Source organism: Phacochoerus africanus, chromosome X (assembly GCF_016906955.1).
Source record: "Phacochoerus africanus isolate WHEZ1 chromosome X, ROS_Pafr_v1, whole genome shotgun sequence".
Taxonomy (NCBI): domain Eukaryota; kingdom Metazoa; phylum Chordata; class Mammalia; order Artiodactyla; family Suidae; genus Phacochoerus; species Phacochoerus africanus.
The window spans coordinates 14,477,297-14,503,182 of NC_062560.1; the positions used below are offsets into that span (position 1 = coordinate 14,477,297).

The following is a 25,886-nucleotide window of genomic DNA, read 5'->3' on the forward strand; positions in this document are numbered from 1 at the left end:
GATTGGGGGCTAATGGGTGAAAAACATAGGTTTTTAGACTTCAAGTTAAAAATACTCCATTACAAATCACTCTGAACTCTACAGTAACAAGAAGACAAACAAAAAATATCTGTATGTCTCCCAAAGACACTCTAAGTTCCTTGATCCTAAAGAAAAGATCTCATACAGGTTTTATTTAACTCAACACATCCAACACATCATGTTGAGTTGAATTGAAACTGATCATCTCTTTTGAGGTTGTAAGGGGAAGAGGGATGGAGAGACGAAGAGAAATTAGTTGTCACCCTGTCCACAAATCCTAGAAGTTTCACAGTGAGAAGAAAACTGTCACTTACCGGATGAACGAGTAGTCTTCAGCAACATGGAACAGACATGCGGGGTCACAGTACGTTTCATCATGGGGCAGAGGTTCCACTACCCCAAGTATCTCTCGCCTTGGAGGAAAAAAGAGGATCCATTAGCAGTGGGTCTTTCATCATGAGAAAGTGTCGATGGGTGCCGTTAGCGCAGTTTCATCAGCCGGTGGCGTTTCTACGGCATTGAAACTGAGACCAGTGTAAAGGATTACAGAATAAAGCTCAGCGTGTTGTCATCTCTCTGTTTGTTAACTCAGCCAGTCTAAACCACTGGAAAATAGCTGTACCTCCAGAACATTCATTGAATAAAGTGCTTGGCGTGGCCCAAAACACTGAAAGTCCTAATAATTCCTCTCTAGCACCAGCTCCTGGTGGAGAGAATGTTCTAAAAGGAGAATCTCACTTATTCTTGAAGGCTAGTGCAAGTGCCCCCTTTTGTGTGAGGCCTGCCCCGATCACAGCCACCCACTGGCATAGTGACCCCGCCAGCAACCTTAGCCTTCTCTAGCTGTGCCCCCTTTGTCATCTCTCTCTCCATTCTATAATTATTCACGTACAGCTCCTTCTTGCCCTGGAGACTTGTGCTCCTAGAGGGAGCGGCCTTGTCTTGGTCACCTCTGGAGTTCCAGTGCCAGACATGATGGTCACTGCGAAGAAAAGGCTTCGTGTGTATTTGTAGAGCGAATGGAGTAATTAATGTACTAATGAATCATTTTAAGGGTCTGATTCCATGCACCTTTGGAACTAAACTACAAGGGATCAAAAATTAATTCAATTAGAAAAAAAGTATGGGAGTTCCTGTTGTGTGCTCAGTGGTTCACGAACACGACCAGTATCCCTGAGGACGCAGGCTTGATCCCTGGCCTCACTCAGGGGATTAAGGATCCAGTGTTGCCGTGAGCTGTGGTGTAGGCGGGGAGCTGCAGCTCTGATTAGACCCCTAGCCTGGGAACCTCCAGATGCCGCGGCTACAGCCCTAAAAAGACAAAAGAAAGAAAGAAGGAAAGAAGGAAAGAAGGAAAGAAGGAAAGAAAGAAAGAAAGAAAGAAAGAAAGAAAGAAAGAAAGAAAGAAAGAAAGAAAGAAAGAAAGAAAGAAAGAAAGAGAGAAAGAGAAAGAGAAAGAAAGAAAGAGGGAAAAATACGGAAACTATGTATTTGGCATTGTTTAAACCGAATACATTTCTAGTTTGGGGCTCATGACAGACATAATTTCGGTAATACTCAACCGCTAGAAACAGCTATTAGAGATGCTGCCTCCTTTCTGCCAAGGAGAATTTGTGTCAACAGAGAGAATCTTGGCAGAAGAGTGGCACTGACTTAAACTTATGGATATGGGGCTGCATGTGACAATGGCAAATCTTCACTACAAAAAGGAAAAAGCAAGAAGAATATTGACAGAAGTCTGACTAATAGGTGTGCGGCGATTTCTCCTTTCCGTCCTTGAATAAAGTGCTCGGCGTGGCCCCAAACACTTCCTCCCTCCCTTCCGCCTGCCATCTTCTATCGAAACACTTTCGCCGTTTACTTCACGGCTGCATGGGCCAGGCACTGGGCCAGCACTTGGGACACAGTGATGAATCGTGAGGCACTGAACTACTGGACAGGCTCACCGTCTGTGCAGCAGGCTCTCTCTCACTAGGCCTGGAACCCTCTCTCTCCTCTGCACACATCTGGTCGGCTCTGGCATCTCTCTCAAAGCTCAACTTGCATGCCCCTCCTCATCTGCCGCTCCAGACAGGGCTCTGGCTCTCCCCTTGAATGCTCATGGGTCCCCACAGCCTCCCACCCCAACCCAGCACGCTGCGGTGGTTTCATTTTCTGCCTCCCTCCATAGGTGGCAAGTTAGCTGAAGTCGAGGAGAACGTCAGAAAAGGACGGGCATCGGATCCCTGGTGCTTTACCTAAGATGTGGGGTCAACAGTTTTGTGTCAAAGCATGGACGAAAGGAAAAAATTAAAAATGACTAAATTGAACACTTCCTAAATAATGTCACAACGTAATGGGTGACTCAACACTGAAGAAGATAGAGCATGAGAAATTATGTCACCTGACCCTGCTTGTCGGGGGGCAGAGGGTGGGGGTGGAAGTGGCGGAGCCAAGCTAATGTTGTCAGAGGGAAAGGCACCCAAATAGAGACCTAAAAACATAAAAAGGAGGCAGTTAATGTGTGTGTGTGTGTGGTGTGTGTACACACCGACGAAATGCTTTTAAATAGACAGCAAACTCATGAGAAAACACTTAACCGATTGCACATTCATTGACTTACTTCATCTCCCACCACTTTTGCATCCACTGCTCTTTGGGAATTTCGCCCTTAAAGACCATCCACCTCCACTTTTCTAACATGTAAGTAAACGGTAGCGTCCCAACAATTGTAAGCGCTTGTTTGAGTAGGAAGTTTATTTCCGTTTCTGAAAGTAAAATAGGAAAAGATAAATATTAAGACGAGGATGACAGCGGACCGTTCATGTTTGATAATTTCCTAATCTCAAGGGAGTCTTCCTTCAGATACACTTCATATGAGGACAATCATGTGAGAAGTCCTGGCAGTGGACAGAGTTATATGTCTATATTCATTTTCTCAGCTGAGGGATGTGGAGTAGGGTGAAGCCTTGGAGAAAACAGGTTAAATAAATCCACAAGTAACCCCTAATCCTCTTTTTTCTATTCGTTCCAGTTGCCTTCCGTAAGCGCCTCTTATCAGAGCTGATGAGGGCTCTTTATCCACTTTCCTAGTCAGACTGTTGGTTCCCGTAAGTTCCGTGAAGGCAGCGACTGGTCCTGTCTCATTCAAGACGGTGCACCTGGCCTGCTCTCTGCTCCGTGATGCTCTCTGGGAGCCTTTGCTAAACAAACAAACATTAAACAGATGTGGCCCAAAGCCAGTAAACCAGGGAGGGAAAACCAAATAGAAAAAGACCCTCCCTGGAGGAAACCATTCACTGGATAATCAGAAGTACAATAGAGTTTAAATGTATTGACATCTTCCTTACTCGAGTTGAACACGCTTTAACAAATTATGTTATTTCATTTCCCCTTTATTGGCGATGTAAAAAGATGGCAGAGCTCATATCCAGTGTCTAAGAGAAGCTCACTGGAATGTAAGTGGGGGGCTATTTTCTACCGGGCAGATCACTGGATCTCTAGTGTCCAAAAAAAATGCTTTACGCATAGTAAAAGTTCAGTAAGTATTTCTAGAAGAAGGCAGGAAGAGAGGGAGCAGGAGAGAGGGGGAGAAGGAACAAAGGACCTTTTCTTGCTTAACATCATTTACGCATCAAGGACAGAGCCAAGGAAAGAAGCGGAAGTTTTTCAAACCGGTGGCTTAACCATGCTTAGTCCTGTCTTAGCAATTCAACCATCTTTACCCGTTGTCAAAGAATACTAAAAAACGGTGAAAAGAAATCATCGTTAATTGACTTGAGAATGATACTTTAAAGTTAGGAAACAGGTGTGGTTGCCGTGAACCCCCTTGCCTCCCGTGCTCCCTTCATGGGACGAGGCCACTGCTCGTCTATCACCCACTGGGTCTGTGCTTTACAGTAACTTTTTCAGACATGATGATGGCTTTACACTGACCGACTCCCAGGTCCTTGTGAGATCATCAAGGTCTGGAGGCAGAAATCAAGGCAAAGGAAGTTGCCCACACAAGGAGGGACGCATGACCTCGACCTCCTCGACCGATGAGCTGATGCTTATGTCCCAAATCACTCAAAGGACGGGAGAGAAATACGTGGAAAAGAAGAACATATGTGGCTCTACATGTTCTCCTTTTACACGGAAAATCTGGATCTCGTGAACACTTGCTGTGTCCCATCAAGTCCCTGCCATCCAAAGAGAAACAGGCTGCCGGAGGCAAAGACGCTAAAGGGTAGCCTGGGTCTGAGGGCTTGTCCCAAGGGCAAGCTCATGCTTCAGCTACACGAACTAAACATTTCAGTCTCTTCCAAGCCTGATATTCCACCACCTGTTCCTTAAGAACTCCCAAATGTCAAGTTAATGCTTTGCTTCGCATGATATTATGGGGAAAGTTGCGGGTTCGGGTTCGGGTTCGGGTTCCGGTTCTGGTTCGCCACATGACTTTCTGACCTTGGGCTACTTTCCCTCTCTTCAAAATGGTTTTTAGAATCTGTCCCAGCTCCACCGTTTTGGTTTTTACCTAGAACCAGGGGGATAAAGTCACAACTGTGACACTAATTAACCGGGTAACCTCAGATAAGCCATTTTAGTTCTGTGGGCTTATTTTAGCATCTATTCAAAAATCATCAGTTAGATCATCCCAAGACCATTCACTGAGTTACTGCTCATGCCCATTTCAAAGATACAAAATCAGAAGTTGGCCTGTTGTGATATAAATTTAAATGTTTTTATCTGTAGCAATTCCCAGTTACCCATAAATACCTTATACTTTATATGGCAAAGATGAAATACATCCTATGCATGACAATAAATACCTTTGCCCACATCAGACTAAAGAATCCCCCAAATAAGCCATGAAAACATATCCGTACCGCTGTCTTCATAAAAATCAGGTGGCAGGAGACCAAGGGCTTTCAAATAGTGAGGTGTAGCTGCAGAAAGTGACATGATTTCCCCAACTGCCTCATGGAAACCTTCATTAGCTCCATTTCTGAGCAGGTAGGGCTGTATGGCATAAGCCATGTCATACTGGATGTGTCCCATCTCGTGATGCGCTGTCAGGAAGTCATCCATCGTCACTTTTGTGCACATCTTGATCCTGAACAAAAACGGGCCAGATCACAATGAATCTCCGTGAATTTTATTTAATCATCACAATAGAGTGATGTGGGGCGTTGACAGCAAGATTTAGTCACCAATGACTCTTGAGGAACCACCTTATATATTCTAGAAACTGTACTAGGTGCTCAATACAAAGTCATGGGCAGGGCCGAATCCGGCTCTCCAGCGCACAGACTAAAGAGAGAAAGAGAGAAACAGAGTGTAATACTACAAAAACTCTAAGGCAAGTGCGCCACACATGATCAGTACATGGGCCTTGGACGTCACAATGAGCAAATGCAGGCACAGACGTCTAGAAGCACCAGGAAGGGCACGACTCAGTATGCAATGGGAAATCTGGACCTTGATTAACATGCAGGGGGTTGCCAGGCAGATGGCAGGGAGGGACATGAGATGACATTCCCCAGAAGGGCTCAGTGAGGATGCCTTGAGGAAAGGATGTGGCATTCAGGACAGAGCCTGTAGCCTGGTACAACCAGGACAGAGAGGTAGGAGGAGAAGCGGCTAGAAGTTGCTATTTAGGAATCATTAGCACCTAAGTCAGTGGATGTAATGGCCCATGAAGCAGGTGGAGAAGGGCAAGAAAAAGAGGGCCAAGGACAAAGCCCCAGGGGGTCCCTGGATGCGCAGAGCAGAGCGAGGACAAGGAGACAGAGAGAGACGTCAAAGAGATTCCGAAGGGGGTTACAATGCAGACGCCACTGAAAACAGCACTTCAAAGACAGCTCGCAAACACTGTCTCATGGCTGTGCGACCCAGTGAAATAAGGGCGGCATCTGGCAAGCAGATGGGAGTCCTTTCCATCTGGGAAAGACCACTTTCAAGCAGCTGAGTGTAGGAGTCACATTTCAGCGTGTTCATTAATTTTCCCACCACTCTACCACATCATCCCCCTGATAAATACCCTTTAGGGGCTCCCGCTGCTCAGAAATGAATTCAACCTCCTCCATACACCCCTGTATTCCCTCCTTTTGTAACTTGCTTTTTCTCTGTTCTCTCTCTCTCTTTTCTAAGGGCCACGCCTGCAGCATGTGGAGGTTCCCAGGCTAGGGGTCGAATCGGAGCTACAGCTGCCAGCCTTCACCACAACCACAGCAACACTGGATTGGAGCTGCCTCTGGGGCCCACTCGGCAACTTGCAGCAACACCAGGTCCTTAACCCACGGAGCGAGGCCAGGGATAGAACCTGTATCCTCATGGATACTAGTTGGGTTCTTAACCCACTTAGCCACAAAAGGAACTCCCTCTACTCTTTTTGGAAACAATTATAAGAATAGCTACTATTTATTTAATATCTACTCTGTGTAAGAGCCTGTGCTGGGAAGCTTCCATGTACTTACTCATTTTTAGATCTCACTCTAGTACTGAGTCAGCAAGCTGGGGCCTGCAGCTGGCCACCTGCTGTGATAAATGAGGCTTTCCTGGGACACAGCCACCACCATTGGTTCATGCATTGTCTGTGGCTGCCTTTGTGCCCCAAGGGCAGAGATGAGCAGTTGCAACAGAGACCTGTGAAGCCCAGACAAACTATGGACTCTCTGAGTCTTTATAGCAAAGGACTGGCAACCCTATTCTAAGGGAGGCTGCTGGGGCCCTGCCTAGATCTGCTTAACCAGAAAGATCCACCCATCACCCAGTTGCCTGGGTCATGGCTGTTAAAGGCCAACAGCTACTTCCTTCTTCATTGTTTTTGATCTCAACCAGGAGGATATGTCCCCCGGCCCCGCCATTCTCTGGGACAGTCCACAGCCAACGACTGACTAACATGGGGTCCTGGTCCTCTTGTCTCAAGGTGTGGCCAGCTCTGTGCTCCAGAGAGCCCCATGGGATCAGACTAAGGCTAAGTCTTCAGCAGAGACCACGACCTCACTTAGCTCTTCCCCTGCCCCAACCTGCTTCCCTCTCGCCCCTTCGCCTGAGCGCTCTCTCTCAGTGAAACACCCATACAAGAATATCCATCTCAAGAGTCCCCTGGTGTTTCAGTGGGTTAAGGATCCGGTGTTGTCACTGCTGTGGCTTGGGTTTGATCCCTGGCCCCAGAACTTCTGCATATCAAGGGCATGGCCAAAAAAAAAAAAAAAAAAAAGAATCTCCACCTCAAGCTAGGGAACCTAACCTAAGACCCTCACAAATCCGCACACTGGGAATTACCACTTCGTGGATAAGGCAACTGAAACCCACGGTTCAACACCTTGCCCGGTTTGCCTAGTCATCAAGTGACAGCCCTGGGCTTGGAAAGCCCTGCTCATTCCGCCGCAGCCACAGACCCTTCTCCACATGCCCTTTCTTCGAGCCTAGCTGCCGACTCCAGTAAACAACGCTGGGTCCTGCCTCTCCACATGTGATCCTGCTCCCTCCCAGCTCGGTCTGTCCCACCCCCTCTTTCAAGCCCAATCTAAATGCCTGAGGAGTTCTTGTTGTAGCACAGCGGAAACTAATCCGACTAGGAAGCATGAGGTTACAGGTTCAATCCCTGGCCTCGCACAGTGGGTTAAGGATCCGGCGCTGCCGTGAGCTGTGGTGTAGGTCGCAGACGTGGCTTGGATCTGGCATGGCTGTGGCTGTGGTGTAGGCCGGCAGTTGTAGCTCTGATTAGACCCCTAGCTGTGAACCTCCATATGCCACAGGTGCAGCCCTAAAAAGCAAAAAAAAAAAAAAAAAAAAAAAAATGCCTCTTAAAAAGCCCTGCCTGAGTCTAAGGCTTCCCTTATCTTCCAGTTCTCCATGGAGTGTTCTCTGTGTTTCTTTTATGACACACACCACGTGCTCTGTTGGATCTATTCACCTGTCCGAGCTCACGCGGGAGAGGGAAACAGGACGGGGAGGATGGATGCCCGATTCACACATCCCGTCTCTCACAAACTCTGCACCAAACCCTCCCTAATGGGGGCACCACCACACCCATGGCTACACAACTCTAGAGGGCGCATATTATCTCAGATGAGGCAAACTGTCTCAAGGTTCAAGTTAGGGCCTGCTGACAAGCCCCTTGGCCTTGGAAAGCCCAGGTGTGCTCTCACGGCTGCCCAGCCTTCGTTCAAGGCGAGAGAATTCCTTCATCTCGTCTGTGCTCAGAGAGGCAGAGAAGGGAACTGAATCCATCCTCATCCATCCACTATTTCCCATTTTGGTACCAGTTGTGTAAACATCAGCCTCACTACCTGAAGTCACCCTTCCCCAGGTCCCAGGCGGTGGGGTGGCAGACCACTTTTCGACCATCGCCTGGCTCCGTTAGCATGGAGTTATTCCAGAATCCTTGAGTCATATTAGGGAGACCAATAGACACAAAGAACTTCTCAGCCTCCTTGAATATCCTTATTGCATCCCAGGACTGGAAAAAAAAAAAAAAGAATAGCCTTTAATTCTAGCATTAAAATCACAACATTCTTCTGCTGAATGTGTACAAAGGGATAATCTTTCTGGAAGGCACTCTGGCAACATGTATGGACAGCTTTCACAGTGTTTATAGTCTCTGCTTCAGTAATCCTATCTCTAGGGAACTAACATAGGAAATTCTCAAAAATTAGACCAAAGAATTATTTTTAAAATGATTATTATTTTTCAGTTGAAATATATTTGGTATATTGTATACTTTTAAGGCAGACAACACAAAATGATTTTTTTTTCCTTTTTATGACTGTACCTGTGTCATATGGAAGTTCGCGGGCTAGGGATCGAATTGGAGCTGCGGCTGCAGAACTACGCCACAGCCACAGCAAAGCCAGATCCGAGCCACATCTGCAACCTACACCACAGTTTGTGGCAATGCCTGATCCTTAACCCAATGAGCGAGGCCAGGGATCAAGCCTGCATCCTCATGGATACTATGTCAGATTCTTAACCTGCTGAACCACAATGGGAACTCCCTAAAAATGATTTTTAATAGGGTCAAAAAGTGGAAACAACCAGCAGAATGGTTAAATAAATAATGATGACTTTGTGGAGGAGAGATTCCAAGTAAATTAGATTTATAGGAATTTTTTTGATTTTTTAAATGATTTAATAGTAAGTGAAAAAGTAAAAGATATAAACTGCTTATATAGTATAATCTTAATGAGGAAATACATTAAAACGTTAACAGACTAGGTGAGAGTATATGTGATGTTTTTCATTTTTAATCTTTATGTTCCAAGTATAAACATAAATGATATGATCTTCTCTCTGCTGATAATTATTCAGCTCAAGCCAACGATCCTCAGTTGAGCTCTTTCAAGGGGCAAGGCCCCAGTATTAGGCTCAGGGGAAGACACAAACAATAAAGTGGACATGAAGTTGCATGCTTTTAGAACCAAAACGGCCCACATATGACCCAGCAGCCAATGAGCAGCTGGGCCTGGCTTCATAGTCTACATAGAAATCTAAACTTTCAGAATGTTCTGGAACTGGAGAGAGGCAGCAGTAGGTTTCTGCCAGCTAGCAAACTCTTCTGGGAAGCACTATCTCTGGAGCTGAAAAAGTTTTATTTGGAGATCAGTCCCTATCATTCAGATATTGGCAGATATTTAATGAATGACTTTTTTTTTTTTCCTGTCTTTTTGTCTTTTCTAGGGCCGCAGCCGTGGCATATGGAGGTTCCCAGGCTAGGGGTCTCATTGGAGCTGTAGCCGCCGGCCTACACCAGAGCCACAGCAACGCTGGATCCAAGCTGCATCTGCAACCTACACCACAGCTCATGGCAACACTGGCTCCTTAACCCACTGAGCAAGGTCAGGGATCGAACCCGCAACCTCATGGTTCCTAGTGGGATTCGTTAACCACTGAGCCATGATGGGAACTCCTAATGAATCACTTTTTAGTGACACAGAAAACTCTTCTGATCTTGAAGACCAGTCAAGATGGGTTTTTCTCCTCTATCAGCCTCGGGGATAAGAAACTGGATATAAGGGACACTATGGATTTGTTTTTTACCTTTAAAGGCTTAAATGTCAGGCAATACTGATGTGGATGAATACGGAACTCTGAAGGAGAATGAATGTATACCAATACTGTGTAGACTGGGAAGCAAGTTAACATCTGCTGAACGAAGACTGAATGGCTAGAAAACCAGCCCGGAAATATTAAGAGGTCTGAGTTCCAACTTGCGTTGCCATCGACTGTCTTTGCGACTTTGGGCCAGTCATTTATCGGAGCCTCAGCTTCCTCACCGACCACATGGAACTATCACAATACCTGTCCTGACCGACCCATAGGTTTGTTGTAAACACAACATTAGGAGAGAGGGTGGGTGGAAAAGCACTGTAGACAGGCTCTGGAGCCACATAAAGATGGGCCTTTGCTGCTCTCAACACTACAGAGTGGGGCTAGAACAGCTGCAGGAGTTTGGGGGCCCTTTTGCGGCTTCACACTTTTATTTCACTGTGGACTTTTCCCAGGAGTCTGTTATGTAGATAAAGATGTTGGTTGCACTGCTGCTACAGATTGAAAACTGTTAACAAGCACAAGTCCAGCAGCGCAGAGTCCAATAAATCATGGCGCAACTATCTAAAGAAGTTTTAGGAGTTCCCGTCGTGGCGCAGTGGTTAACGAATCCGACTAGGAACCATGAGGGTGCGGGTTCGGTCCCTGCCCTTGCTCAGTGGGTTGAGGATCCGGCGTTGCCGTGAGCTGTGGTGTAGGTTGCAGACGCGGCTCGGATCCCACGTTGCTGTGGCTCTGGCGTAGGCCGGTGGCTACAGCTCCGATTGGACCCCTAGCCTGGGAACCTCCATATGCCGCGGGAGCAGCCCTAGAAAAGACAAAAAAAAATAAAAAATAAAAAAAAATAATAAAGAAGTTTTAAACTGCTAATAGATGGAGGTATAGTTATGGATTCTACCCAGAAATGTACTCTTAGCCAAAAAAAGAAAGCATTGATATGATTTCGCCAATGGAAGGGAACACAGAGAATTTAAACAATTATACCAAGATGGTAACAGGAAGGTTATTTAAGAACTATTTCAGACCGTTGCAACACTTTTCACAGTAATGACTTTAATATGCAAAAATGTTCTAATGATATCCTTTTTATTACTACTCATAAAGATTATGACTTTATGAATTCAGCAATGACTAACTTCTGAAAGAGTTACGCCAACCAGTTGATAATAGCACATGTTATTGTTGAGGGGAAAGCTCAGGTCATCTCCACTTTTAATATCTCTCAGCAAGATCAATACCATTCTTATTCAAGGTACCTGATGTCACTGACATCGTCAACTATGTTTCCATGAAAACATAGCTACATAAGAAATACATTTAAATTATTTAAGTTTACATTTAATTTGAGATTTTTTTCTTATTTTCCTGGTTTCACATGCAAAAGAGAAGGATGGCATAAAAAGAAATTAAGGTGAGGATTTAGATTGGTTTTCTTAAAAATTATAGTTGATAAAGACAGAATGAGAAAAAGAATGCACAGATTGGGTTTTTAAGGCCTCTTCTTCCTACCTGGTTCACCATTGCTTCAGTAACATCTATGCTCGGTTTCTCTCCGAAGGGGACTGTCAAAGGGTACAGATTTGTCCAAAATCTACCCCACATATCGCCTGTTTTTAAAAAAAGATTTCGTTAATCCAGGATAAAGACAGCAGAAGTATAGACTTGATTTTACATAGTGCATGAGGTGGGACCGGTAAACAGGTCACAGAGTATTCCAGAGTTAATCTCAAGTTTCTGGGCTTCCTTTTCACTCCCTCTTTTTCCCTTCCCTTATTTTAAATTTTCAACGCTCCCTCCTTTTCTCTCTCATCTAAAAGGTTAAAATGGTAGGTGATGATGTGGTCAGGCAAAGCTTATTAGGGAATCATCCTTGTTTCTCACATTTCAAATTACATTTGGAAGGCACCATTTTATTAAGTATATGAGCTATCACAGCTACTATACATTAGAAACAGATTTGAATAGGCCATTATCCATGGGACAAAATACTACAAATTAAACTATTAGTAGTCTCTAATACTGGATTCAAGAGAGATCATACAATATTCAGGATTCTCTGCTAACTAGTAACTAAATTCTACTTTTACTATGATACTATAATAATACACTCAACTGGGTGTTTTCAAACATCTTGAGCAAATGTTCAACTGGATTCCAAAGGCCAGAAACCCTAAAAGGAGAAATGGATCTAGGAAAAAAGTCAATCTAATAGCAGGATCAGAATCCTGGCACAAAGGGAATGGGTCGAAATAATGACAGAGGAACACACTGATGAACTCATGTTTTATAAGATCAAATTCGGTAGAAATCAATGCAAAGTCCTAGGCTTCAATTTCAAAGAAATATCTATCTATTATAGAAATATGCGGAATTCCCCCGTGACACAGTGGGGTAAGGATGACGCAGGGGTGTTGTCACTGAAGCAGCTCAGGTCACCGCTATGGCGGGGGTTTGATCCCTGGCCTGAGAACTTCTACATGTAGCAGGCACGGCCAAAAAAAAAAAAAATATATATATATATATATATATATATATATATACATACATATATACGTGTATATATATGTATACATATATATATGTTACAGGTGACATCAGGCTGAAACATAGCCCCCATGTAAAAGACTAAAAAGGACTCAACAAGCAGCATGACGTGGCTTCGAAAACACAAATGTGACCTTAAGGTAAATGAATAGAATCACAGCCTCTAGAACAGAGAAAGCCGTGGCACCATCTTTACTCCCTGGTGGTCAAAACTCATCGGGAGTAACGGTTCGGTTGTGAGCATATTTGAAGAGGGACGTCAACAAAAGATAGCTTGTCCAAAGGAGACCAAGTAGAAGAAGGAGATTTTAAGGAACGACTGGAAATTTGTGTAGGCCATTTAACATGAAAGAAGACAATGGTGCGTACATGATGATAACACTAAAACTCACCGAAGTACACTGCGTACCTAATCCCTTGCCAGGCAGGACGCACTGCCTTGGCAGCATTTACTCACAGACCTCTGGAAGGCCATCTTGTAGAAGAAGAATGGACCTATGTTAGGTCACCTCATAGCATGGAATTGGGCAGAATGAATGGAAGAAATTAAAGGGGTGTGGACTCAGCTCCACAGAAGCTGGAACTTTCTTAAAATTGCTACAACGTAGTAATAAATGAGCCTACCTTGGAAGGAAGAAAGAGCCACATCACACCAGATGGGTTTAGACAGAAAATGAATGAGCAAAGAATGCCTGCCAAAGGCACTGTAGAGAGTATCTGCATATTGCTTTAGAGGGAAGCGTCTCCACAGGTCCTTTGCCCATCGTCTCCCCTGCTAAGAAAGGCTTGGCTGTGGAGAAGAATTAGCCACCAGCAACTGAGCTGGACTGCATGAGGCATGCTCTGTATGCGTGGCCTCAGCTCCTGGGGGGAGGGAGAGGGTGGGGGGGACGGCCACTCTGGGGGGAATAAGCAGGTTCAATAAAGGGTCCCAGGTCTTGAATGGTCCACAAAGGCCTCAAGGCAGGATCCAAAGTTCTTGGAAGACTGATTCTCCTAAGCGAGGCATCTTCTTTCATGATGAAGATTCCATTCGTTACTCATATGATTCCAAACCAAGTTCTTTCAGCAAAAGAAATTATTGTGGTTGAATAATGAACTTCTAAAGCCTTCGCTCAGGCCGTACCTTAATTCTAGAAGTCTTTCTCTCACCCCTGATCACTCCCAGCCAACCCAGTGGACAATGTGATACTAAAATCCCACCTCAGGGATTAGCCAACCACCCTGAACAATAAAACTTCTTTTCTCCATTTCCACTCTCGTTTCTCTAGTGATCTTAACCCCTCTATCCTTTGGACCGTGGCCAATATAATAACGCTTTATGTATAAAGTAATACAATAGAGAACAATTTTAAACGACTTTTCTGTTCAAGAGAGTGCTTTCAAAGTGTGATTTCTCTGATGTTACTAACATCATTCATAGAATTTTTCAAAAGTTGGGCCTCACTCCAAAAAAGAGCGAAGTACACAAAGAATTCCTGGAGTTTCTTACCAAGCAAATGAGCAGGGAGGCAGCCAGTCGGACTGATCCGGGAAGGGTAGGCATCCATCAACTTTGCCCTCACGTAAGCATGAAGATGTTCATACAATGGTTTGATCTGAAAAGCCCAGGAAGAAAGTTTAAGGCCACGAGTAGCCTACTCCAATTTCCAGTCCCCAACACTAAAAATAGGAGCTTCTTTACACAAGCAGAAGTTCCCTAAATTCTAATTTCCCTTCCTCTTAAATATTCTGGAGAGTTTGAGAGCATTCCTTCTTCCCAGACAGCAATGATGACTAGCTCCATTACATAAAGCAATAAACACACCTGGGGGATCCAGATCCTGCAAGGAAGGTAGATGCAAAAATTATTCTTTTTGGAGTTCCTGTCGTGATGCAGTGGTTAACGAATCCGACTAGGAACCACGAGGGTGCGGGTTCGATCCCTGGCCTTGCTCAGTGGGTTAAGGATCCGGTGTTGCCGTGAGCTGTGGTGTAAGTTGCAGACGCGGCTCGGATCCCGCGTTGCTGTGGCTCTGGCGTAGGCCAGTGGCTATAGCTCCGATTAGACCCCTAGCCTGGGAACCTCCATATGCTGTGGGAGCGGCCCTAGAAAAGGCAAAAAGACCAACAAAAATTAAATTAAAAAAATTATTCTTTTTCTTTGGCCACGCCCACAGCACGCAGAAGTTACCAAGCCAGGGACTGAACGTGAGGCACAGCATTGATCTAAGCCACAGCAGTGACAGCACCAGATCCCCAACCTCTAGGCCACCAGGGAACTCCAAAAAAATCATTTTTCAGATGCCACCTACTTCCTTTGTTTTTAAATTGAAGTCTCATGTACATATCATAAAATTTACCCTTTTTTTTTTTGGCCGCCCCTAGGCATATGGAGTTCCCAGGCCAGGGAGCAAACCTGTGCCGCAGATGTGACCTGCACCACAGTTGCAGCCACGCCAGATCCTTAACCTGCTGCACCACATAGGAACTTCCTCTTTATAGCTTTGCCGGTTCTGCCCATTTCATATAAATGAAATCATACAATTTGTCACCTTTTGTGGCTGGCTTCTTTCACTTAACATTACATTGTTTAGGTTCCCTTGTGTTGTTGCACGCATCAGTAGTTCATTCCTTTTTATCATTAAGTGGCATTTTATTGTATAACTACATCAGAGTTTGCTTCATGTGGTATCTCTTGGATAAAATTCACCAGTTGAGGGATGGCCAGGTTGTCTCCAGTTTGGGGCTGTTGTGAGTCATGTTTCTATAAGCATTTGTGTCTAAGTTTTTGTATGGCTATGTGTTTTCATTTCTCTCACATAGATCGCTAAGAGGGAATGACACCTTCGCCCTATGGTAAGCATGTGTTTAACTTTTAAGAAACTGCCAAACCATTTTCCAAAGTGGCCGCACCATTTTTTATTTCTGTCAGCAGTGTACGAGAGCTTCAGTGTCCCCAAAGCCTCATCAACACTTGGTATTGTCAGTTGGTTTAATCACAGCCATGCTGGTGGATGTAGAGTAAGGTGTTTGTTTGTTTGTTTGTTTTTGTTTGTTTTTGTGAAGTGTTGTCGATTCACGATGTTGTGTTAGTTGCTGGTGTCAGCACAGTAATTCAGTTACATGGATCTGCTCTTTTTCAGATTCTTTTCCATCAGAGGTTATTACAAGATACTGAGTATAGTTCCCTGTGCTAGACAGCAGGTCCTTGTTGGTTATGTATTTCATAGGTGTGTGTGAATCTCAAACTCCTAACTTATCCCTTCTCCCCTTTCCTCTTTGGTAACCATGAGTTTGTTTTTAAAGTCTCTGAGTCTGTCCCTGTTTTGTAAGTAAGTTCATTTGTGTCCTATTTTTGATTCCACATCTAAGTGGTATCATTTGGTATTTATCTTTCTCTGTCTGACTTACTTCACTTACTATAAGAATCTCTAGGTTGATCCATGTTACTGCAAATGGCATTGTTTCATTTTTTATGCCTGAGTAGTATTCCATTGTATATATGCACCACCTCTTCTTTATTCAATCTTCTGTTAATGGACATTTAGGTTGTTTCCATGTCTTGGCTATTGTGAATAGTGCTGCTATGAACACTGGAGTGCAGGTATCTTTTCAAATTATGGTTTTCTCTAGATATATACCCAGCAGTGGGATTGCTGGGTCATATGGTAGTGCTATTTGTGGTGGTTTTAAATCATGGTTTTACTTGCTTATTTTCCATTTGCATAACTTATTTGATGATGTGCTTATTCAAATCTCTTACCCATTTCTTTTTGGGGGGGCTTGTTTGTCCGCCTTCCATTTTTGATAGCTCTGCCCCCAACTATGGCTATGACAGAATAGCTTCACATAAAAAGTGTGAAGGCCCAGCATAAGGGCTGGGGGATGTGGGGGTTAAAATGAGGGCAGAAGGAGACACTGAGAAGTGTCCATGGGTCATTTCTACTCACAGGTCTCCCTCTGCCCTAGAAAGTCTGCCTTAGTCAAGATAAGGAGACAACAGTATCAACTGTCCCAAGGAAGGAAGCAAACCCGTGGCTCTACTAAGAAAGGAAGACCACCCCTCCTTATAATCTAAAAGAAACCTATCTTACGGTTACCATAGGGGACATGGGGGGCAGTGTAGGAATTGGGAGGGTGAACAACACATACACACCACGGTTTAAAATAGATAATTAACAAGAACCTACTGTAGAGCACAGGAAAATCTACTCGAGAGTCTGTAATAACCCATGTGGGGAAAAAAAACAATGGATAAATGTGTATGTATAACCGAATCACTTTGCTGTACACCTGCAACGAATATAACATTTAAGTCAACTACATTCCAAGAAATTCTAAAATAAAATTTAAAAAAAACCCATTCCTTCCTATAATCTTTCCTTCTCATAATCCTGCTAGTGGTAATTACTGGTCAGTGACTGAAAGGGGAAGAAAGCAGAGCAATTCTGATCATCTGCAGGAGTTGCCCTGCGATGCTTTTACACGCTTTGCAAGCTCTAATATTCCAGAATTCTGAGGCCTGGAAGTGACCAGCTAGTGTGCTAAGAACAAGCCAGAATGCTTTTGGTCACTTTCCCTTTTTCCGGTGCACTGCCCTACATTCGTCTCTGTGGATGGTGCCTCGTTACCTCTGCGAAGGTTCGCTCCACATCTTCCATCAACTGGTTACGGCTGTAGTCATAGTCCCCTGTCCCTGTCACTTCATAATCCCCTCTCCAGTAGTCCCCGTAGTCCTCATAATCTGTTTTGTAAAAGAAGAAAGATGAGAACACCTGGAAAGGAGATAAAGCACAGAATGCCTACAATAGCCTTCCTGGGACTTCCAAAGATGTGTGACATTTCTCCTACCCTTTTAAATAGCAATTCAAAGGGATGCAAATGAATAATAAGCCTAGCTAATGTGTCTGAAATTTAATTCACTATCTCATCTAATAAGCACAAAAACTCTACAAGAAGGCCAGGATCATAATCCTCGTGGCGTGGGTGAACAGCCCTGCTCGGAGCTGGTTAAGTGGCCTGTCCGAGGTCACACAACTGGTGGGGCAGAGGCACACACCTCATCTCCTAGCCCTGGGTCTCTACTCTCTGCATGGATCAGTTCGTATCTTTAGCCTTTTCTTCTTTTTTTTTTTTTTCCTTAGAAAATTATACATTTATTGAAAAATTTGGCACATATTTTCTTGAACACATCATCTTTTAGAATACTCATTAAGTCACAATGAGTTCTTAATTCGTTGTAATGTCTTTGTTTTCTACTTTGTTAATTTCTGCTTTTGTTTCCTTCTGTCAAATTCCCTTGTGTTTATCCTGCTGTTTTTTTATTTTATTTTTAGTGAAGTAACATTGGTTTATAATGTTATTTTTTATGTTTAAAAATTTTATTCAAGTATAGTTGGTTTACAATGTTGTGTTAATTTCTGCTGTACAGCAAAATGATTCAGCCACACATACACACATAGCCGTTCTTTTTCAAATTCTTTTTTCATACAGGTCATCCCAGAACACTGGGTAGAGTTCCTTGTACTGTACAGCAGGTCCCCGGTGACCATCCGGTCCATATACAATAGTGTTCATATGCCAACCCCAAACCCGCAATCTATCCTTCCCTCACCCCAGCCCTTATGCTTTGGCAATCATAATTCTGTTTTCAAAGTTTGAGTCTGTTTCTCTTTCGAAAATAAGTTCAGGGAGTTCCCATCATGGCTCAGTGGTTAACGAACCCGACTAGCATCCATGAGGATGTGGGCTGGATCCCTGGCCTCACTCAGTGGGTTAAGGATCCCACCTTGCCATGAGCTGTGGTGTAGGTCACAGACGAGGCTCGGATCCTGTGTTGCTGTGGCTGTGGTGTAGGCTGGCGGCTGTAGCTCCAATTAGACCCCTAGCCTGGGAGCCTCCATGTGCTGCGGGTGCATCCCTAAAAAGAAAATATTTTAATTCTGCATATAAGTGATATACAGTATTTGTCTGACTTTTTTTTTTTTTTTTTTGGTCTTTTTGCTGTTTCTTTGGGCCGCTCCTGCGGTATATGGAGGTTCCCAGGCTAGGGGTCGAATCGGAGCTGTAGCCGCTGGCCTACGCCAGAGCCACAGCAATGCTGGATCCGAGCTGCGTCTGCGACCTACACCACAGCTCACGGCAACGCCGGATCGTCAACCCACTGAGCAAGGGCAGGGACCGAACCCGCAACCTCATGGTTCCTAGTCAGATTCGTTAACCACTGCGCCACGATGGGAACTCCTGTCGGACTTATTTTATTTAGTATGATAACTTCTAGGTTCATCCATATTGCTAAGAATGGCAATATTTCATTCTTTTTACGTCATCTTTATCCATTCCTCTGTCAATGGATATTTAGGTTTCTTTCATGTCTTGGCTATTGCAAATAGTGCTGCAAAGAACATCAGGATGCATGTATCTTTTCAAATTATGGTTCTCTCCGGACAGATACCCAGGAGTGGGATTCCTGGATCATATGGTAGTTCTATTTTTAGCTTTTTAGGGAATCTCCATATTGTTCTCCACAGTGTTTGCATCAGTTCACATTCCCAGCAACAGTGTAGGAGGGCTCCCTTTTCTCCACAGCCTCCCCAACATCTGTTATTTGTAGACTTTTTAATGATGGCCATTCTGACCAGTGTAAGGTAACACCTCACTGTGGTTCTGATTGACATTTCTCTAATAATTAGTGATGTCGAGCATCTTTGCCTGTGCCTGTTGGCCATCTGTATGTTTTCTTCGGAGAAATGTCTGTCTGGGTCTTTTGCTCATTTTTTGATTGGGATGTTCGTCTTTTTGTGGTTGAGTTGTATGCCCATGCATCTTTAGCTTTAAAACATGTTATTGGATGTTTAAATTCTCATTTTGTTCAGGGCCTTATGCTTTCAAATCTAACCCAACGCATCTTGGACATGGCCATAGTGGGCCTGTGTTTGCTGGCAAATTCTATGTACACATCTCTGGGTGCTTTGTGTAGTGTCTCATCATCATGAGACACGAACTTGTAGTAGGGTAATAACTAGCAATGTTTGTAAATGTATTTTAACAATTTTTATTTTTACATGCGCTTTGGCAGTGGATGATCTGGAAGAGGAGGAGAGAGGTAAATATTTGGATGGGAGGATGTGGCAACGGGCCACTGTCTCCAGATTGCCTGTGGCTTGAGAATCTGAGTTTAAGAGGTGATGAAGGACATTTAGAAAGAACAGATGAAATGTTTTTGCCTTTCTCAACCCCAGGAGGCAGTGAATCACCCAAGTATAAAATTATTCATAATGCCTCAACTTCAGCTCACGTCTCAGGCAGGAGACTAATACATATGGAAATGCCCTCCCCCATTAAGACTTTGATGACCACACGATTTGAATTATAATTATAATTATAATTACAACTGCAAAAAATAATAGGTTTCCAGACTAAACTAATCTGATTTGTTTCTTTCTGGGACACCAGCCTGAGGCAAACACACAAATAAATTTTCAAAATGAATGGCGGCCAGATGGGAGTTTAGGTGAGAGATGCTGTCTCTGTCTCTGATTCTCTCTGATAAATAGAATCCATCAATCCCCAAATGACCTCAGGAACCCTTGGGGGCCTGAGATCGTCCCAGACAACAGATCTGTCTGAAACTTGGTAACTGGGTCTCACTCCTGCACCGTGTAAACTATAGAATGTCAATACACGTTCTTTACTCCCCAGTGCTCTCCTCAAATTGTTCAGCAGATGAGTGTTACTTAAGGGATGCCCCTCAGGCTTGGGGTCCATGAGAAATAGCCCCACGGCCCCGCCGAGGGCTTCGGAACCTGCACAGCTGGGCACACTTACTGTTGGCTCTTGCCATCTCATTTTCCAGGACCACGTACTCTTCATACAACGGCCTCAGCTGCTTGCCGACCTCAGCCCTCCAGCTTTCCCAAGCCCAGAGCCTCCGACTGTAGTCCTTGCTGTTTTCCATGATCTCATCCAAACCTGTGATCACGAGGCACCCACAGGGAAACAAACATGCATTTGTAAAATGTCTATTTGTAAAGAATTACACGGAATTCAAACAATTAAAAGGCTGGCAGACGCCAAGGTCATAAAGGTGCTCAATGAAACCTCGTGGTTCATTAATTTCCTCATCCTCACTATGGTGCCAAGACATCCCTGCAGAGAAATAGGCCCTGAACAAAATGAGAATTTAAACATCCGATAACATGTTTTAGAGCTAAAGATGCATGGGCATACTACTCAACCATTGACGTCATTTAGCTACTCATTTAATTAAATTACTTGAGCGTCACGAGATTTACAGTGAAGTTTTGTTAAAACTTAAAAGAGCATCTGTGTGCTGAAATCCACACAAGTGGAATCTTCTCCTCTTTGGACTATCCATCCGAAAGGCACAAGGCCATCAGCGAATTAATCTCATTTTTAAAGCTTGGAAGAAAAAAGGGACACTTAGAATCACTGCTCAAAATTCAGAGCCTACCTGGTTCAAGTACTAAGCACTCCTGCGGATTATTTGGGTCCAAAACTTTCCCACTACTGTAGATGGTGCTCATTGTGTTTAGAATTGTATTCAACTGCAAGAGAAAGATAACACACAATGTTAAAATGGAAAATTTACTAAAGAGGATGCTAATGTAGAGACGTGCTATCACCCATGTGATTTTTTTTAGGCCTCAAAACACAGCAGTTCACATCTTTTCTGCATAGTTTCTTCTTTTATGCAGGGTAGGAACATTGCAGCTAAACTTCCCCACCATCAACTAAGTGTAGACTGGTCTTATAAGCACATGATGAATATATGTTAAGTAACTGAAGAAAAAAAAAAAAACAACAACCAGATCTGGAGATCCCGTCATGGCTCAGTGGTTAACGAACCTGACTAGTATCCATGAGGACGCAGGTTCGATCCCTGGCCTTGCTTAGTGGGTTAAGGACCCGGCATTGCCGTGAGCTGTGGTGTAGGTCGCAGACACGGCTTGGATCTGGTACTGCTGTGGCTGTGGTGTAGGCTGGCAGCTGCAGCTCCAATTCGAATCCTAGCCTGGGAACCTCCATATGCCTCGGGTGCGCCCCTAAAAAGACAAAACAGAAACAAAAACAGATCTACCAAAATCTCAAGAATGTTTCTTACCCACACATGCACAGAAAAGCACATTTCTTGTTCTATTCAGCCTTCAGTGACTGCACATTCACTGAACAACTACTCTGTCATACGTACACTATGACATGAACAAGTCACTGGTCCCCAGGGACCCTACGGTCATGTGACAATGAGACAGTCATGCAATCAATGATTATGTAACAGTGTGACAGGTGCTATAACTGTGGCCGAAAAGTGATGTGGCAATATGGGAGGAGTGGAAAAATTAATAACCTGAAGATTCAGAAATGGCTTCAAAGAGGGGGAACATGAGCGTTGTGTCTTGGAGGGAACTGATCCAGGAGAGAAGGAAGGTAGAGGACAGAGCCTACAAGACGGAAGAAACTGAGAAAGACGAGTCATTAACAGGGAGTGGGGACATGATCGAGAAAACTCGGGTAACGGTATTGACTGAGGGGCACAGAAGATGGGAGAAGAGAGAGGTAAGCAGGGGCCAGATCCTGAGAGGCCTTCTACGCCTTACTAAAGAGTTTAGATTTTACCCTGGTTTTTATTTATTTACTTATTTATTTGCATTCATGCACACTTTCTTTAAATGATTTTTATTTTTTCCATTATAGTTGGTCATGCACAGATTTTTTATTAAATTCTCCCAAATAATCCAGTAGGTGAGTTAGAGATTCCCCAGAGACAACGTTCAACAGGGTAAAGGAGCAGAAAGGAAACAGAGCAAAGCAGTGCTACAGCACGTATGGTTCACGGCCCGGGGCAAGTCAGCAAAGAGATGTTTCTAGTCTGTGACAAGCACAGAATTGAGAGAACAGAGGTTTATAAACATTTATAAGCAATTTGATATTTCCCTGACATCTAAGCATGTGACCAATGAAATTAACCAAAACTTGATTTGCGATGGGTGAGAAATCAAGGAAGATCAGGAAAAGGGGAGAGACTAAGGGAGGCACGGGGGAGGGAGGGAAGGAAGGAAGGAGAGAAGAAAGGAAGGAAGGAGGGAGGGAGGGAAGAGGGGAGGGAAGAAGGAAGAGAGGGAGGAGGGAGGCAGGGAAGAAGGAGGGAGGGAAGGAAGGCAGGAAGGAGGGAAAGAGGAAGGTAAGAGGGAGGGAGCTTCGATCAGCTCTCCGACAGCGGATTGAAGAAGCACTGGAGGAACAGCCGTGTTTGCCCTTCTCCTCCTAGTTCTCCCTTCGTTATGCTTTCCCTCTGCCACAAGAGCCATTCGCCTAAAACATGCAATAGATCCCATGCTTAACACTTCAACAAGATCCCATAGTCCAAAGGAATAAACCCAAGTTCCTCACCATGGCACGAAACCCTTCCTGGTCTTTTTCTCTACCTGCCTTTTCCACCTCCCATCTTCCTCTCCATTATATTTGCGCATCCTTGAGTCTCCCCTTCTTGCCACACACTTTAAGCTCTTACATGCATTTCAGTGATTTTTTTTTTTTTGTCTTTTTAGGGCCGCACCCATGACATATGGAGGTTCCCAGGCTAGGGGTCGAATCGGAGCTGTAGCTGCTGGCCTACACCACAGCCACAGCCACAGCCACACGGGATCCAAGCCGCATCTGAGACCTACACCACAGCTCACAGCAACGCTGGATCCTTAACCCACTGAGTGAGGCCAGAGATTGAACCCGAATCCTCACGGACACTAATCAGGTTCGTTTCCACTGAGCCATGACGGGAACTCCCTAGGCATTCTTGAATGTAGACAAACCACCTACCTAAGAAGAGAGTTTTAAAAGGTATCATTTTCAGGGCCACTTTGCTGGAAGTTACTTGGAGACGTCCTTGACAGTGAGGTTGACTTGACTCAACCACGGAATTTGACCGTCAGAAAACCAAACCGAAAACCTCACATAGTCTTAGACTCTCTTAGCAGATGTAAAGCACAAGATGCAGGATGTCGTGTTCCTGCCCACCTCTGCGCAGATCAGAACCCGCTCAGAGGGAGGCGTTCAGTCCAAGGATCCTGACAAATGAAGCCAGCAACTAGGACTGGTTAGGGGACTTGAAACCAATGCATGAAAAAAAAAAAAAAAAAAAGACAGAGTGAAGGATGCTTAGCCTACACAAGAAAAGACTCAACTTGTTTTTAAAAATTATCTGCCTTCATGTATTTAAAATCTATTATTAGGAGAGAGCAATCTGGCTCCCGAAGGAGGGGCCACGTGGAAGGAAGGCGCTTCACTCTCCGTGGAGGGAGTCTCTTGCCATCGGTTAGCGGGGCCCACGTGTGGAGCTGATGTCTCGGAAAGAGATGAACTGCCCACCACTGAAGTGGTTTGAGCTGGGCTGGTTCAGCCCCTTGCTAAAGAAGTTGTAGAGGAGCATCATGGACGGAGAGCTTAGGGTTTAAGATGGAAACTCTGCAATGAGGGCTACTGTACAGCACAGGGAACTATCGCCAATCTCTTGATGGAGAACAGGGTGGGAGATGGGATGAGAAAGAGTGTGTACATATGTGTGACCGGGAGCAACACTATGCAGCAGAAATGGACACAACACTGTAAGTCCACTATACGCTAATCTAAAAAAAGAGTTAAAAGTGGGGTGGGGGTGGCTGGATCTGACGACTCCCAGGGCTTCTCCAGCTTAACCCTTAGCACTATTGACATTTTGGGGCATGTGATCAATGAAATTAACCGACACTTGATTTGTGATGGGGGCTTCCTTGCGCACTGTAGTGTTTAGCAGTAGCCCTGCCCATCAGATGCCCACAGCAGCCCCCTCCAGTTCTGACAACCAAACATGTTGCAGCCATTGCCAAATGCCCTTGGCAGGCAAAAATTACTCCCAGTTGAGAAGCACTGACAAAGACTAAGTACCCTCAGAGTGCCTTGTCCTCGAGAAGGTGACCTCTGTCACTGTGTCCATATATACCACAGTGCCCTGACAGTCCCACTGTAACCACGTGTCCTAGCACACCGGCATCCTCCTTCGCTCTGCAAGGATTCCGGCTTGGACGATACACTGTGCGGCCACCCTTCCGAGGCACAGAGCTCTCTCTGTGGTGGGCACTGCTATTTTTGCAGATAAAGGAAGCAGCCATGGGTGATAAGCATGTTTACGATTTCCTGAATAGTTCACTTCTTGGAATCAGGGCTAGAATTTTCACATACTCGTTTGCTCTTGTCTGCTGAGAGCCCTGATGTTCCACTCTGCTGCAGGGCCTGCAACTGGCGCTTGAGTATGAAAGTCTGGATTTCATCTAGTGGATACGTTTTGGCAATCCGAGATTGTTCTTCGTAAAAGGCAGACCATTTGGCCCTGGCATCATTCTGAAATGACAGGAAAAAAAAAATAAATGAATAAAGTTAGAATGGGACCGCTTGAACAGATAGAACGGAAGATACAGGCCAAAGAACATCTGGTGGAACATCTAGTATTTCCTGAGTGACTGAGTGATTTAATTCGCTGCTTTGCTAAAGGTCAAGGCTTAGGTTAAGAGGGACCAAGCCACTCCTGGTCACTCTCTCCTTCTGGCCTAGTGCCTAGTTTTCCCAAGGGTCCTGTCCCCAGAACTAGAAGTGAATTCTCACAGACGATACATGTTGTGGGGCCCTGGAATTTCTGGCCTTAGCACCATGACGCGGGTGAGCTGCTCAAGGATCCAAGAATGGCTGTGTGTCTATGTATGACTGGGTCACTCTGTTGTACAGCAGAAATGATCACAACCTTGTAAATTAACTTAAAAAAAAAAGAATTCAAGGATGAATGCGCAAAAAGGAGAGCCCAGCAGAGCTCAGAGCAAGCTTGCTGGGAATACAGCTCCTCATGGTGATCAGAACCAGTTTGCAGTGAGCTCCATGGTGCCAGGATTTACCTGGGATTCTGATCTTAAGTTATGATCCTCAATCAAAGTTGCCCAGAACATGGCCATTTGATACCCAAGGTGATTTTTCTACCAGTGAAAGAAACTGATAAGCCGGTGATGGTGCCAGGATTCACCTGACCTCGATCTTGAATCTTAGGAGGCAAGTGGACCTGTCTAGACTTATCTAGTGAAGTTTTCTCTCGATGCGCCAAGCTCAAAATGAGCAACTGCTTAGTAAACGGTACTTTTCTAGACCATATACAAGAGGTAGCATATGAGGCAAGTAAGGACTGCATTCCTGGAGTCAGACATCTCTGAAAAGCTGTGTGACCCTGAGCAAATTGCTTAGCCTCTCTGAGTCACAAATTATATTGTTTGTAAAATGAGAGTAATGAT

General features: G+C 44.5%; 1 protein-coding gene across 1 annotated transcript in view; it reads right to left on the bottom strand.

Moving 5' to 3' along the window:
- ACE2 (angiotensin converting enzyme 2) overlaps window positions 1-25,886 on the bottom strand; it is a 51,757-nt gene that overhangs the window by 12,612 nt on the left and 13,259 nt on the right. The window contains exons 2-11 of the mRNA XM_047765825.1: window positions 24,796-24,954; window positions 21,035-21,128; window positions 20,389-20,532; window positions 17,193-17,305; window positions 14,072-14,177; window positions 11,545-11,642; window positions 8,280-8,449; window positions 4,869-5,095; window positions 2,624-2,768; window positions 336-434 (exon numbers count right to left, since the gene is read on the bottom strand). Of these exons, the coding sequence (XP_047621781.1) occupies window positions 336-434; window positions 2,624-2,768; window positions 4,869-5,095; window positions 8,280-8,449; window positions 11,545-11,642; window positions 14,072-14,177; window positions 17,193-17,305; window positions 20,389-20,532; window positions 21,035-21,128; window positions 24,796-24,954 (1,355 nt within the window). The remainder of the gene's footprint in view (window positions 1-335; window positions 435-2,623; window positions 2,769-4,868; window positions 5,096-8,279; window positions 8,450-11,544; window positions 11,643-14,071; window positions 14,178-17,192; window positions 17,306-20,388; window positions 20,533-21,034; window positions 21,129-24,795; window positions 24,955-25,886) is intronic.